General features: G+C 42.4%; 1 protein-coding gene across 1 annotated transcript in view; it reads left to right on the forward strand.

The window, feature by feature from the left end:
* The first annotated feature begins 781 nt into the window (after positions 1 to 781).
* The window catches only part of LOC309570142 (uncharacterized protein), a 33,226-nt gene continuing 18,895 nt past the window's right edge, over positions 782 to 15,112 (forward strand). The window contains exons 1-8 of the mRNA XM_082276770.1: positions 782 to 884; positions 2,662 to 2,765; positions 3,233 to 3,339; positions 5,179 to 5,230; positions 5,969 to 6,101; positions 7,239 to 7,380; positions 8,385 to 8,516; positions 9,065 to 9,199. Of these exons, the coding sequence (XP_082132896.1) occupies positions 3,253 to 3,339; positions 5,179 to 5,230; positions 5,969 to 6,101; positions 7,239 to 7,380; positions 8,385 to 8,516; positions 9,065 to 9,199 (681 nt within the window). The 5' untranslated portion in view covers positions 782 to 884; positions 2,662 to 2,765; positions 3,233 to 3,252. The remainder of the gene's footprint in view (positions 885 to 2,661; positions 2,766 to 3,232; positions 3,340 to 5,178; positions 5,231 to 5,968; positions 6,102 to 7,238; positions 7,381 to 8,384; positions 8,517 to 9,064; positions 9,200 to 15,112) is intronic.

A 15,112-nucleotide genomic window follows, 5' to 3' on the forward strand; every position in this document is an offset into this window, starting at 1 on the left:
GAAAAATACATTTACATGTGCAAGGATTCTGATTTTACCTGGGGGGCGTGTGTGTGTCGTGCGGAACTCACGGATTCCTAGGTGATTGGGGAATTGAAGCTGGAGAAGCGATAAAGTGAAAAAAAGTACCGGCTTTGCATACACACACCTCACTGCCAGGGATGTGCGTATGAGGCACAAAACAATGGCAAACTGCCCCATGCAGCGCCTCACTTGGATGTGTCTGCAGTCTTGGAAGCTTGACTACCCTACGTTCTCCTACAAATGGACCTTGAGCTTGTTTGGAGGTTCTAGCAGGGGAGCGCAGCTACCGTATACCCTTGACCGATGAACGGTACCGTCTCTATCGGGGAGGTCGTCCTCTTCGACCGAGCGCGCAGCTTCGGGAGGGACGCACATGGAGCGTTGAGGGAGGAAGGGGACACCCGCCTAGCCAGCCAGATCAGCCGAATCAACCCTGGCGATCAATGGGGTGACAGATGTCGCAGCCAGATCGCCCTCACATCCAGGCATAAACTTCGCACACACAGTTATTTATAGCTCAATAGGCCAGGGTCCCTTTACCTCACGGTTTGCGGCTGCCGCCAAAAATCCAATGGCACAGCGCATGGAATCACCACTTTGCAGCAACAAAGCCTTCCAAGACAAACCAGTTCTTAACCCAGTTTAAAAGTTCTAGCGAAATTCTTTGGGGTGAGATGTCGTCTCAGAAGGCTTTGCGAAACATGCAAATATGCGGCTTCCTATTGGCGGCTGTGCCGCTCTCACCGCCCCGTGTCCTGGGCGGGGAGGGCCCGGCGGCGATGGCGGCTGCGGGCGGGGCAGGCGGGAGTGCTGGCGCGTCGTGTGTTCGTTCGGCATCACCGCTTTAACCCCCCGTGTCTGTGAGTACTGTGGGGCCCTGGGATTTCCCTCTTCCTGTTTCCCCGCTAACTAGTGCCCGTGGCTTGGCTCAGGTGAGGCGGGGAAACAGGAGTCTGTGCCGGGCTCGGGCCTGAGCCGTGGATCCGCTCCCGGTCAAGGGCTCCCCGTGTCACAACACGGACCGCTCGTCATCTCGTGTCTGCCAAAAGCTTGTCCCCCGGAGGGGTGGGAGCTGATGGCCCCGGGGGCTGCTGCCTGTCACACGCTGAGCACGGGACGTGCCCCCGGGTCGGTGTTGCGGGGGCAGAGTGGGACCGCTGTTGGGCTGCTGAATGCAGGCAGGGGAAATCGGGCCCTAGAGTCCTGGATCTGCGGGACGTGCGAGGCACAGCTGGTCCCCTGGCCCTCTTCACCGATTTTCTTCTGGTCTGTGTTCTCCTAGCGTGGGAGTGATCGCTTCTTGCACTGATATTCATGTTCCGTCATTCCCCCTGTTAGCCCAGATGGCCTTCATAAATCACACCAAGGGAGCTAATCTTTCCCAAAGTCCCTTTTGCTGTTGAGGTGTCAGGCTGAGGGGAATGGACAGCAACCTACCAGCAACTGCGGCTCCTGGCTGCAAACTGCCGCTTTACCTCCTTCTGATGAAGGGCGGAGAAGGGAGAAGCTCTTTACCCATCACCAGGGTGCTCTTTCCATCAGATTTTAGTTCACAAGTTGGACCTTCTCTTCGAGTATAGCACGGCAGGCTTGGTCTTAGGAACCTAGGATACTACAGTTCATTTCAAACCTTGTTGATCCCCCGGTATTTACAAGACAAGCACCCACCACGCCTTTACCTTCCTTTTGCTTCTGCTGCATTGAGGTGTGTTGGGCATCAGTGACTTGCTTATGTTCTGTGACCTGTCCACTGGCTTCCTAAGAGCAGGTCTCTGGAGGTGGCACTCAGGAAAAGTGACTCTTCTGTTTGTTTAGTTTTTTAAACTGCAAGTTAAAAGTAACCTTTGGCTTTTTTTCTGTGAACACAGCTGTATTGCAAGAAGCTCCTGTTTCATTCTGTTCTTTTGTGTAGTTCACCGTGATACTTTTCTTCAGTCTTTTTGTATGTTTCTAATTCAATTGCTATATTTATCACAGGTAGAGATACTACTTGGCAGTGTTTTAGTTCCCTGTGACTTACCTAAGAGCAGTCGGAGGCCCCTGAGCATGCGTGGGTGGAATAGCCTGGCTCGTTTGAATTCCCATGTTCTGATGCAATCTCGTATTTTGTGTGCTCTTTTCATGCCTGTTGGCTAACAAGCAGATCAGTCTGTGCGTGCTCTAGGTCTTTTTTGCCTCTGCTTATGAAGGAGCTCTTGGAACATTGGAAACTGGAGATGATTGTTCGCATGCCAACAGCCTCTTTTTCAGAATTACTTGAACTGTGGATTGAAGTGACAAGAAACCACCTTACAGAGGGAAAACAGCTTTCAGTTGCAGCAAGGACTTGCTGTTACGGAATTCTGCATATGAAATGCCAGTATGATTAAATTTGGTTGCTCTCTTGGCTTATGGCTCTACAGTGGAATCCAGTTCCTGCTGAGGCCTAAACAACAGTCTATTCAAAAAATAACAATTAATAGCCTCATTTATTAAGTCATTAAAGAACTAAAATGCTGCTTGCAAAGCAGCATTTGATCATCTGAAAAGTCTACAAGGTTTTGCATAGCAACAGGGTTTATTAATAGAAATATGGCCTGTAGAAGGGTAAGTAGTGCAACACTCTGAAACTCTGTATTTTAATCTGGATTATTACAGAAGAAACAGGCCATTCTTCTGAAGTTTCTGCTGATCCTGGATCACATATTGCGATACTTTTGAAGTTTCTACTGACTGCTGCATCACCACAACTAGAAAAAAAAGTGAGTGGCTTAAAAATACATTCCCATGCTTCACCTAAACATGTGTAGAATTACTGTTTAGATACTTTTGGCATTCCTTGATACAAGGTCTGCCAGTTTTGCAAACCTGGTCTACTGCCTCTTCTCTTTGGTCATGACTTTTAGTGGTGTCTGTGTAACTTTAATTCTAAAACATAAATTTTCTAAAAGTTTTAAGGATTTTCTTAGTGGTGTTTTTTTATTTTTTCTGTTATCTCCTGCTTAGCAACTTGATGCTTACTTTTCCTGAATTTCAGGGGGATGAAAAGTCTATGAAATCATTTGACTTTACTGTGCAGCAATAAAATCAAATCAATTTAGACTGAAACTTTGCTGAAATATTTTGTCAAAAATTACCTTAAATTTTTGTTCTGTGGGTGAACCATTATTCTAGCTGCCATCAGATATTTGGATCATTATTAACTTACTGTCTCTTACAACTATTTTAGGTAACAGGAAGTTTGAAGTCATGTCTGGAAAACCGAAACTTTACTACTTTGATGGAAGAGGCAAGATGGAGTCAATTCGTTGGTTGTTGGCTGCAGCCGGGGTCGAGGTTTGTTTTAGAGTTTGTAACTTCTAGCTGCACATTGGTAAGCTTGTCTTTGAGGCAGATCCCATGTTATTAGTCAAAAAAGAAAAGGCATCCTGAGATGCAATAGCAAATGAATATTGGCTGTTTAGTGTAATTAAATACTTTTACTTTAGGCACACAAAAGCATGGCTTCAAGTTACGTGTCTTCTGAGCAGTGACACTGTAAACCAGGTTCTTGCTTAACACAAGAATGTCTAATCCTTAATTAAGCCCTTGATTACTGACCCAGAGCTGCTGTGCTGATAGATGTGTTCCTGGCATAAAAAGTGTTATCTGTGCTAAGTAAAACAGTAATTTACTTTCTCTAGTCTTTCTGTTTTCAGTTGAACGCTCACACAGAGATTTTTGTTTTATTTTTCACTCCACTGCCTGCATCCTCCATAATTAGCTGTGACACAAAATACGTTGTGTCTTGCATCATTTAGATGAAGCTTAGCAGGGTGAAATGGGCAAATTGACCCACATGTGTAGGGCAATTAGAAATCTCTGCACAGGAGGAAAAATACTTGGGTAAAATAGAGAAGGAAGATACCACTTTAACATATTTTTTTCTGATGGTATATAATTTACTTATTCATTCGCTATCCATCTTGGTGGTAAGCTGGTAAATACAGTTTGAGGACACAAAGGACAAATACTTGCTCTAAGTGTCCTCTTTTATACAATAAGCTGTTAACAGTACATACAGTTATTTGTGTACTGAGACAAAGAATACAAGTTTTTTAAAAAGACCACCAGTCTTTATTTGAAGGCCTTGCAGAAGACAGAACTGTCTGCTTCCCTTCATCATTTGTTCCTATGTCTCAAGTCCCTCTCTCTTCTTTATCTTTTTTTTTTTTTAAGTTAAAAAAAGCACTGTTGATGAGTACCAATTACTATGTTTTTCCTTGGAATATTCTTTTCTCAGCTTCTCATCAGCAGAAGCCTGGGTTCTGAATTTAAGACTGTGATCACACTTGCTATGGTTGAACATTGGCAGTATATTAATATGCCTGATCATCTAGGGTTTCCCTAGTATAGCAAGTCTTAATTACTGACATGAGTGGCACAGATGTCATGAGAGAGGCTGACTGAGCTCTTAGGGATTGGTAACATCAATCATTTTCTAGTCTCCATGTTCTGCACTGACCATAGACATGTATGGCACATGCAAATACATACATGTAGATGTCTAACTTTGGTGTCTTAATCTTGAACTCAGTTTCTATGTAAGTAACACTGACTGGACCAGCCATCCTCAACCATATTCAATATAACTACATCCATCTGATCACCAGCAATTCTGTATCTTTTTGTTTCTCATCTTGTGAATAATTCATCTTCAGGTGTCTGAAATATGCATCTGTACTAACCTTCCTGCAGGCTTGCTACTTGTACATTATTTTGTAAAAGCTTTGTTTTAAGTGCCAAAGAATTTGTTCCTGTCTAGCTCCCAAATCAAAATATCCCACAGCAGAGCTTTATTCCACATTCCAGAAAGCATTTTAAGGACAGCCTAGACTGTATTGTTGATTGTTTCACATTAAGTTGACTGTTCAATACCAAACAAACCATCCTCACTCCAGTTCTTATTGCCTGTTCTTCTGCTAGGGTTGCCCTTAGCAGCATTTATCAAGTGTGACAATCCAGGAGATTTTGCCAGCACTTCTGCTCTGGGTGTTTTCTCTCTTAGAGCCGTATCTGGAATGAAAGGAACCATGATGTATATTCTTTTCCTTTTATGGTGCTGAAAAAGTTTATCTCTTCTAGAAATGTGAAAAGATTCTTATTTCCTCTTCTTCCTCACTCTCCCTTTGACAGTTTGAAGAAGAGTTTTTGGAAACTCGAGAGCAGTATGAGAAGCTCCTGCAAGGTGAGTCCATGTGAAACCTCAAGAAAAGTGTAACCAGGCATAGAGAAGATGTGTGAAGTCTTTGAAGACTGTATGTGACTTCCTTTCCACACAGAAGAGTACAGCTGAGAGCCGTGAGCAGCTGCAGAGGCTGATTTTTTCCATATGTGGACAGATGAAATTGCAAACTGAATATCTTTCCAACCTGGAGGGTTTGCCAGGCCTCTGGATTCTTCTACTCTCCATCTGTCTATGCATCCCACCTTGTCCCACAAACTTAACCATGGGCTTCAGTAACTAGAAAATATGTATCCGAAATTTTCATTTTATGTCCTGATAAAGCTTAAAGATTGATCATAAGAGAGAAATCTGTGAATCTAACATTTGCTTCAAATACTGTTTGAATAATGGAACAGAACTTCTTTACATTGTTTAGAACTAGACACTTTTTACTCAGTTGAGATGTTTAGTGTGCTTGTCTCCACTGCACTTCAGTTTAATTTTAAAAGCTGCTGTACACAGTCCTGACTGCAACTACAGTGAAGTTTTTTAAAGGAAGGATGGTAACCCACAATAACTGTGTTTTTCAATTGAATTTGTCTGCATCACTGTAATTTATTCTTTGCATGGAAGAACTCCAGTTTAATACAATAATTGCCCACAGCAAGCTCACCAGAAAAGCAATGATCCTCTGAAGACAGCAAGAAATCTGACATGGACTTACTAGATGAGTCAAATAATGTGTGTCTTTCCTTTTAGGTGGATCCCTGCTGTTTCAGCAGGTGCCCATGGTGGAGATTGATGGGATGAGGATGGTGCAGACCAGAGCCATCCTCAGCTACATTGCAGCAAAGTACAACCTCTATGGGAAGGACCTGAAGGAGAGAGCCTTGTATGTAACAGTATTACTCTTCTTGAATTTAGTATAGTAGTTCAGATGCATCAAAAAGTAATTGCATAGTCACACACACACAGAATCATCTGTGGGCCTCAGTGATATGCAACTTGCAGTCAGCGTGAGAGGCCACAGTTAGATGTAAGCCAACTGATTTGTTCTAACTCAGTTACTTTTCACATAAAAATATTTGAGTCAGGGGTTTATTGTGCCTTAGTGAAAGCTTAATACAGGTATTTGAGTGACTGGCATGTAGATGCTGAACTACTTTTGTAACCAGAAAACTCTGGAAAGAAATGGTTCATTTCTAACTTCTGGCTGCAAAATAAGAGCTATCATTGACATTATCTGTGGTTGCATGATGTCCCACTGCACTGTAAAAAGTGCATGGTTTAGATCTTTGGGAGCTGGGGAAAAAACAGCTAAAAGCTGTTGAAAAACTATTGGTTTAATCTGAAATTACATCCACATGAAATTACATCTTGATGTTGTGCCTGTGAAAAAAAAAGTATGATTGGGCTGTCTCAGTATGTAGCATTTTAAATGTCCATCTACAGTATGAAACCTGCACTCATAGTTCTGGAAAAGGGACAATCTGAAGAACTGCTGTACTGATACTTTAGCTGGATGAAGAGCCTGGTATGCTTCAGACTTCCAACCCCATTATTTATCTATTTGGCACTACTTGGATTTTGAATTAAATTCTGAAGGTGGGATACATCCAGACAATTCAGTCAGTTGGGAGTGAGTCCTTGTGGTGCTGTGTGTTTCTCTGGTGATTGTGATCTGTAGCACCAAAGTTACACTCTTAACCTCTGTGCAATCCTGTTTAAACCTGCACAGTGACGCAAGTAAAGAGCCAAAACCACTACAAATACCAGTAAACTCAGACTGTGACATGTTTTTTTAATTGCATAAATAATTTGTATGAGGGGGTGTCATGAATGAGTGTGTTTGAGATCACTTAAAAAAAAACATTTTTCAGATCACACTGCAGCCTGGAAAGGAGGGAGGGGGAATGCACCACCACAGGGGGATGGGAAATACAATTTTTACTATCCTAAAACAAATATAAGGTAATTCTGCTTGTGAAGGTGCCTTCTATTTAATGTTTTTGTTTGCTTTGGTTTTAAGGATTGATATGTATGTTGGAGGAACAGATGACCTTATGGGCTTCATTTTGATGTTCCCTTTCTTATCTGCGGAGGATAAAGAGAAGCAACGTGCTTTTATAGTTCAAAAGGCAACAAGCAGGTATTTCCCAGTATATGAAAAGGTATGTAGGAGGATCATTCTCTTCCCTGATTCTGTAGGGATAACAGTGGGAACACTGGTATTTCACCACAACCAGAAGCTAAAGTGTCAGTGCAGTACTTTACACCAGGACATCCATACTGTCTGTTGGCTGGAGATGGGTCAGAGCAGTATCAGAAAAGTTGGGGCAGGTCAACCCAAGAGCCTTTCATTGAATTTTCTTCCCCATGCCCAGGTGAGGAAGGGAGTGATAGAGCAGCTTTGATGGGCACCTGGTGCCCAGCCAGGATCAACCCACCACAGTAATTTGCATTGCAAAAGCAGTGCTAATTATCTTCTTTGTTTAACATTTCAAATACATCTTGTTGGGTTTTTTTTAAACACAGTAATACACAGCTATCACTGCTGACTTCTAGCCATACTGGAATCTTGGTGTTTTTCTGACTATAGTTTGAGAGACAGGACCCAAGAGGTACTCACAATATAAATTAAGATGCATGGACAGGATGATCTAGCAGGAATAGATCCTTCTCAATTTTAAAGACTAAAGAAAAGACAGTTTTCCACTTTGCCAGGTCTCCCATACATGGTTGCCAGGGTGCATTCTGCCCTATATTCTACTTGTTGTTCCACTTGTTTTAGCCCCAGTGCTTTAGGCTGATCACCTCTCTTTCATACGCTCTTATTTTCCCATTGAAGGTGTAACAATGTGTAGAAAAATTCCATATAAATTAGACTCAAAAGGTGTGAATACCAAGAAGGTATCTAACCCTGTACTCCAGTACACAGGGTTACCTAGGGCTATAGGAAGAAAGGACCAGTAAGAGAAACCCTGGGATTCTAGATTTCTGCTGTAAAATCATCAGTGACTGCTGGCACATCCCCTGTTCCCCCTGTTAGCTGCATGGGAGAGAAGGGTGAAAAGGAGACAGTAGTATTGTCAAAGAAGGTGTGCCTGTGCATTTTGAAAACATGAACCTCAGCTGGCTATCCACACCTGAGTGTTTTCATTTATGACATTTCTAGGTTTTGAAAGACCATGGGCAGGACTTCCTTGTTGGCAACAATTTTAGCTGGGCTGATGTTCATCTTCTTGAAGCCATTTTAATGGTAGAAGAGAAAAAGTCAGATGTGCTCTCAGGCTTTCCTCAGTTACAGGTACCCTGCACTAACAAGATGCTCATATGGCTGTAAATGTGATAAGTGATATTTCAAAGTCTGTTATGTGTAAATAATTCCACAAAACATTTGTTACTTTTTCATTCCAGTCTTGCTCTTCTTGCTTTAGGAAGAGCTTGTATGATGTTTCATCTAAAGAAACTGTTATTTTCAGGTGTAACCCCTGTACACACTGAAGAAACGCACCCTCCCTTTTTTTGCCTCTCTTCACCAGTTCTGTGGTACCGTTAAGTGGAAGATAGTTTTGGATCACAAGAACTGATCTGAGTAACATACATATCAGAAACCACAGATAACTGTTAACACTTCATCCCATATCAATACAAGACACAGGGCTGATTTGTTACTGTGGAATATAAAAGGGTTGAAGTGAGTGGGAGTAAAATTCATCCACGGTTAAAACCGTATTTCCTGTCTCATCTCCACATACAGCTTGTTAAAGGATGTTACATAAATCAGCAAAATAGGGGGTTTTCTTGTGTTATTTCTGTTCTTTAAATACCATGTACTTACTCTTTACCTTTTAGGCATTTAAAGCAAGGATAAGCAGCATCCCCACAATCAAGAAGTTTCTTGAGCCAGGAAGCCAGAGGAAGCCTGTTCCTGATGATAAATATGTGGAGACTGTCCGGAGAGTTCTCCGCATGTATTATGATCTAAAAGCAAATTAGTTTGCCTGGCCACAGGCTGTAAGAGAACTGCCAGATTGCACGTGGCCAATTATGCTGCGAAGGAAGGCGAAGGGGTGTTTGGGAGGTGTTTCAGTGGGCAGGAGGTCGTGCCCTCACACAAAATATAGTAGGCAGGTATCTTTTACAACACTTCAGTACTAGTCTATTTTCTCTTTCATTCATCTCGAGATTTTTCCGGGTAATTTTAAGCAAGTGAAATAGCAGCAAGTACACTGTCTTCCTAGAGACTTCATGGAATAGCAAAAAAGAGAAATGTGAGTTGTTGACTGATAGCTTCAGCATGTCATGCTATTTCTGATGACTTTTTTCTAGATCTAGATCAGATTTTTATATGATGATTGCTCCCAATGTAGGTCTTTACTGTTCTTTAATATCACTGTTGGCAAATTAAACAAGTGGTTTTTAAAGACAGTAGGAGTGAGGTCTTTCTCCTGCCAGTTTTACTGGACATTACTGACTTGTCTGAAATGTCAACACTGTGCCTTTATAACTATGCTGCACTTTTATTAATGAAATAGGAAATAAACTGACTGCCAAATGACATTTTTGTTTAACTGCTGCATCTAGAGGACCTGTACTAAACAAATAAACTTTTTATGTAGTCACATTGTCCTGTTGGTCTCGTGAATGAAGGTTGGGGCTTGCAAACATAATTTTTACTTTTCTTGTAGCTTAAATTCTTTGTATTTGATATGAGGAGGGTCCTTGTTAACCCATACGCCTCATGGGAAGGCATATTTTGTTTGTGTTTATAAACAAGAGAATGGAGATGTGAGAGGTAACAAACCATCACACAAACCTGATACAGTTCCTGTCTAGTACCAACCTAACTCAAAATGTTGTTTCTTCTTCTCTTTTTTTTTAACTCTATGGTTTCCACAGACAACTAGATAATGGAATTTAAAGTTTTAATCACTTCAACAAATGGCACTTGGGTTTTGAAAAGCTGCTCTGCAGGATGTTATCTTGGGGTTTCATATTTGTTATTTATAGTTCTACATTAATGACATATCTTACAAGAAAAGACTTGTGCTCAATCGCTAATGGCACTGGTTTATTCCTGTGTTAGCTTGAGTTGAGAAATGTGATGCTGCTTGACACTGGGATGTAGTAAGTACACTCATCTGATACTTGATGAACAAATTGCCCACTTGAGAGCTCGTCAGGCTCCCCAGCTTCAGTACGATCGAAGTTTTCAGTGCTACAAACACTTTTCCCTCATTGCCAGGTATACAAAGTTTGTATTGACCTACCATAGTTCATTAGCTACTGTAATGTCAATTGCAATTATAGTTCAGTCCTTGGTTTAATCTCAGATTAGTTGAATAGAAAAGTTTGGAAGACCCTGTAGTTGTTCATTGTAATTCCTTGCTAAGTGAACTTCTTCTCCACAATATGAGAAAAATTGTGGCGTAATGCTGTTCAAGAGGACCATAAGCAAAGATGCAGCAGATGTAGGAGGTGCCTCTATCAGTACTTGTTGGTGATAAGCCTAACAGCTGATGGTTATGCCTTTTAGTAAATAGAGTGGTACAGCAGCAATGAATGTGAGCAGGAGAACAGTTGGTACTGAAGCCTTGTCATCAACACTGTATGTGTTTGGCACAGGGTTAACTTCAGCATAGCTCAAGAGTGGTTGTGTGGAATGAATGCCCCTTAAACAGCATTTGGTGCACTCTTGGAGCACATTTTTCAGTTTAATTTCATCTAGAAAGAATCCAGTTTATACACTCCAAGATCACACTGTGATGGGAGCCAAAGTACAGTTAAGAAACTAAATTTTAAAACATTGTCCTGTTTCAGACCACTAATGTAGATATACCCTGCAATGCTCCAGGTGTGGCCCAACTGATGGTTCATTTCCTGATATTTTAGTAAATTGTTGATGAGAAGTTCTATTTTGTTTCATTATTTTTTACTTACCTTCTTGATTTGTTTTGAAATGAAGACACCTTAAAAGTGTTTATACATCATGTGGACTTCTCCATATAAAATCTACAGTCATGTTTGCTTATGCTGTGGTGGCAGAGCTGTATGGTGTGACAGTGCTGCAGGTTAACCCTGCCTGATAACCTTCTTATTTTGATATTCCCATGCAGGTTTGTCAGTTTACTTTCTAACCTGTGAAGAGCAGCAGGTTTACAGACTATTATTGTGATCTTCCATATTCTGGGCAAACTAGGGATGAAATCAGCTGAAATCTAAGTATCTTACAAAACAGTTTTTTTACTGAGCAACCTTGAGTCCTGTAAGTGTTGTAAACGAGGCTGACACTTTTGAAAGGAAAAGTCAACTTGTTCATTTATTAACTGCTGAGAGCAGGAACTCAGGATAAGCCCAGGCTCTGCACGACACGCCACAATAAAACGATACATAAACAAGACAGTGAGACCCGCTGGATGCTCCCTTGGACCCCAAATTCCGCAGGAGAACCCCTCCCACCCTGGGTGCAGGTCGCTTTTAAAGTCTTTGGTGCCACCGGTCTGGTGCATCTCTTAATCCTCGTGCTGATTGGTCCCTTTCCTGTTCGCTGGTTGGTCTATACCTCCGTGCATTCCTCACCAATCATTTTCAAACAAGTCCACTTCATTGGTTGGCTCGTTCTCCAGTCACAGTCCAGGGCATCGTCCTCATCCCTTGTACCCTATGAAGCAATGTACTAGAAAGTTCCTGCTATTAAACCCATTGGGTCCTTGTTATATCCCCATCCAGTGGTTACATTCCAGCATTACACCCGTACAGTCTTGCAACTTCCCTTCAATTAACATGTCCATCTATTCCACCCTCAACTCCCCTCTTTTATATCTCATCTAAACAGTAATAACCAACACCCTGAAACCAATTCATTTATTACAGTAAGCACTCTAGCAGTAATTATTTAGGGGGGTACCTTACTTCAGTATTGCTTTTACAACACATCAGAGCTTTTCAGTTCTGTTACCAGCCTTCAAGACAGTGGTAAACAAGTAAAATATACAGATGTTTGTTGCCATTTGTCCTATGTCTCTCAATGTTGCCAGCCCAATAATTCCTGGCTAAAAATTAGTTAAGAACACATAATAACCTCAGGATTTGTTTCCCTCTTAACTGTCACAAAGTACTTAGGTGTTAAACAGGCAGTTTTGATGTGCTCTCAAGAAGGACTTGGGGTTTTCTTCAACTTTTGCTCTGGTAGGACCTATTTATGTACAAATCAGCCTGGAGCATCATTCTGCTAGCGAAGTAAATTATGCTTAGTGGAGGTAAGGGTTGTGAGCCTAGGTAACCATTTTTGGTTTAAAACACTCTCTGGTAATGGAATGACAAGTTCATTTCCATTGAAAACACTAGGATAATTCTCACTGATTTAATAGCGAGTACAGGATATTTGCTTTAGTACACGTTATGGTTTCTGATGACTGTATGGGATCTTTACTCTGCATTGTGCTTGTTGATGTTTTGGTATATTGCAGTTAATTCCAATGGAACTCTGCTATTCGGATGAGCACATCTGAACGTGTAAAAGAAGCATCAGCTATTCAAAGGAATTTTTCAAGTCGCCTGCATGCTTCCTGAGGCACTTCCTCACACCTGACTGTAGCAACACTAACCAAAAAAAAAAAAAAAAAAAAGCAAGATGCCAAATTTAGGGAAAACTAGCCAGGTCAACTGACTGGAGGATTCCTAACATTGCTTCTAGCGGGCACTTAACAGATGTTCCAATGCTTAGTATCATTTGCCAGTTGCCACCATAGGAAAAACAGACTTGATTTGGGGGAAATGTCTTTATTATCAATTAATTTAGTTAGTGAGAAAGAAAAACAAAAACTTGAACACCTTTGCTCCCACTCCTCTTCTTCCCAAGTTCAACCTCTCTCCTTCGTTCCCAACTCCTCTGCCTTCTCCCCTCCTTCTCCTCGTGTGCAGGGCATTTTCTTCGCTGTTTTTCCCCGGCACTCTGCCGTGCAGTGTTTTACCCCTTCTTAAACACATTCCGTAGCGCCGCCCCAGCTGTGGGCTCAGCCGTGCCCTGCGGTGGGTGGTTGGACCCGGCTGGAACCGGCTGTGTCCGGCTGGGGCAGCCCGGCCTCCCCTCACGGAGCCCCCACTGAAGCCAGCGCCCCATACAGCTGTGCCTGCTTTAATAAGCGGGTCCCTCAGCGGGTTTCCAAACGGGTCGTGGGGATCACTGGGATCTGCTGGTGGTGGCCCACAGCCTTGCGGCCCAAGAGAGGAAAAATTCGCGTTCCAGAGGCGTGTAGGACCTGGACACCAGGGCGCCTGGGCACCGCTGGTGTAGAGGAGTTCTCAGGAGGCTTCACTCGGAACCCGAAATTCGGAATTTGCTTTAAAGCCCAAATCCTGCTCTTAGGAAAGGCTATTTTATTTGCTGCTGGGGAAATTTGAGACGTAGGCAACTCCTCGGCGTGTCCCCGGGCTCTCTTAACTACTCGGGAGCTCTCGGCATGGAATTAGCCTGACAGTACTTTTCCTGCCCCCAGGTGGAGCCCTGCGCTTTCGGCAGGTGCCCTTGGTAGGGGCTGGCGGGAGGGAGGCGGTGCATCCTGGAGCCATCTTCAGCCACAGAGCCCGAAAAGTACACCCTCCGTGGGAAGCACCTGAAAGACAGACTCTGGTGCAGTAACTTCAAACCTCGAAGCACGAGATGCTCCTTTTTAACATGTGACTATTTTTGGAGTCAGTGGCAACAAATAATATTATCAGAATGCAATTTATCTGTAAAGCATGGTCAACCTCTGAGCAGCTGACTGGAAGCATGTTTACAAGCCACCTTGGAGTGCAGAGTAGAGAAAAGCATATATATACACATTTCCAGCAGCCCTTTCCAGGCTTTATTTCAGTGCTGATGTCTTGTTGGAATTTTCCGTGCTACTGCCTGTGCCTGTTGTCTCTTCTACTTTCACTATGCTCCTCCAAGGACAGCCTGGTCCTGGCCCCTCTGCAGCTACATATTAGGTAGGTGAACAGAGTAACTAGATCCTTGGCACTTCACTGTTTCACATTTTTATCAAAGGGCTAAAAGAAAAATTAGCATGTTTCACGGTAAATAAAATAAAGTCCCAATAGGTAGGCAAGTTGAAACTCAGTGATCTGAATCAGTATGCAAACTGGGAATTAATAAACCAGAGGCATTTAGTCTTGTTAAATGCACTTTGCCAAAATTCCCACTGATGTGAGAAGCAGGAACTCAAAGGAGGAGGAGCTGAAGAACACAGTGGATAATTAGCCATATGCCATCTTCCAGTGTGCCACTGGCATCTGAAAATGCTGATGTGACCTTGGTGTATAGTGGAAATTTTCAAATAGCATTGTATGTCTGACTCTGACATTGACCCAAGAACTACCCAATAGGTATCACTTAATCCTAATGCAGAAACTGGGGACAATTTTCTAGTTATGCTGCAGATTTGTGCTGCTTACCCTACAACTACTACTTTCCATTTAAGACCAATTTCAACACTGCAGCAGTGCCATTTAATCTCACACCTGTAAATGTTATCCAAGAGAAGATGGAATGGAATGTTAGCCTTTCTGGCAAGAGAAAAGGACCTTCACCTCATGGTTCAGCCTCGGATGCCAGAGTTTAGTACATATAACCCTAGCCCTGCCACCCTGCTTGGATACACTTTAGTTCAAGCAGGGATTATCTTTCCACTCGCTTTCTCAAGGAAGTAGTTACCTTATTTAACTCTTGCTATTATTCAGCAGGTGGTTTTGCTGCAGAATGTCAGTCAAGGGGTGATCTGGGAGACAACTGTTCTGGATTCCTTTGAAAATCTAATTTGAACAATTATTTCTGAGAAAGTTCAGAATGGGTTTGCTGGGGTTTTAGCTCTCCTCCTGGTTTTTTTGGTTTTTTTTTTCTCTTAAAGGAATTTTCCC

Source organism: Coloeus monedula (assembly GCF_965178545.1).
Source record: "Coloeus monedula genome assembly, chromosome: 2".
In the NCBI taxonomy this organism is placed as follows: Eukaryota; Metazoa; Chordata; class Aves; order Passeriformes; family Corvidae; genus Coloeus; species Coloeus monedula.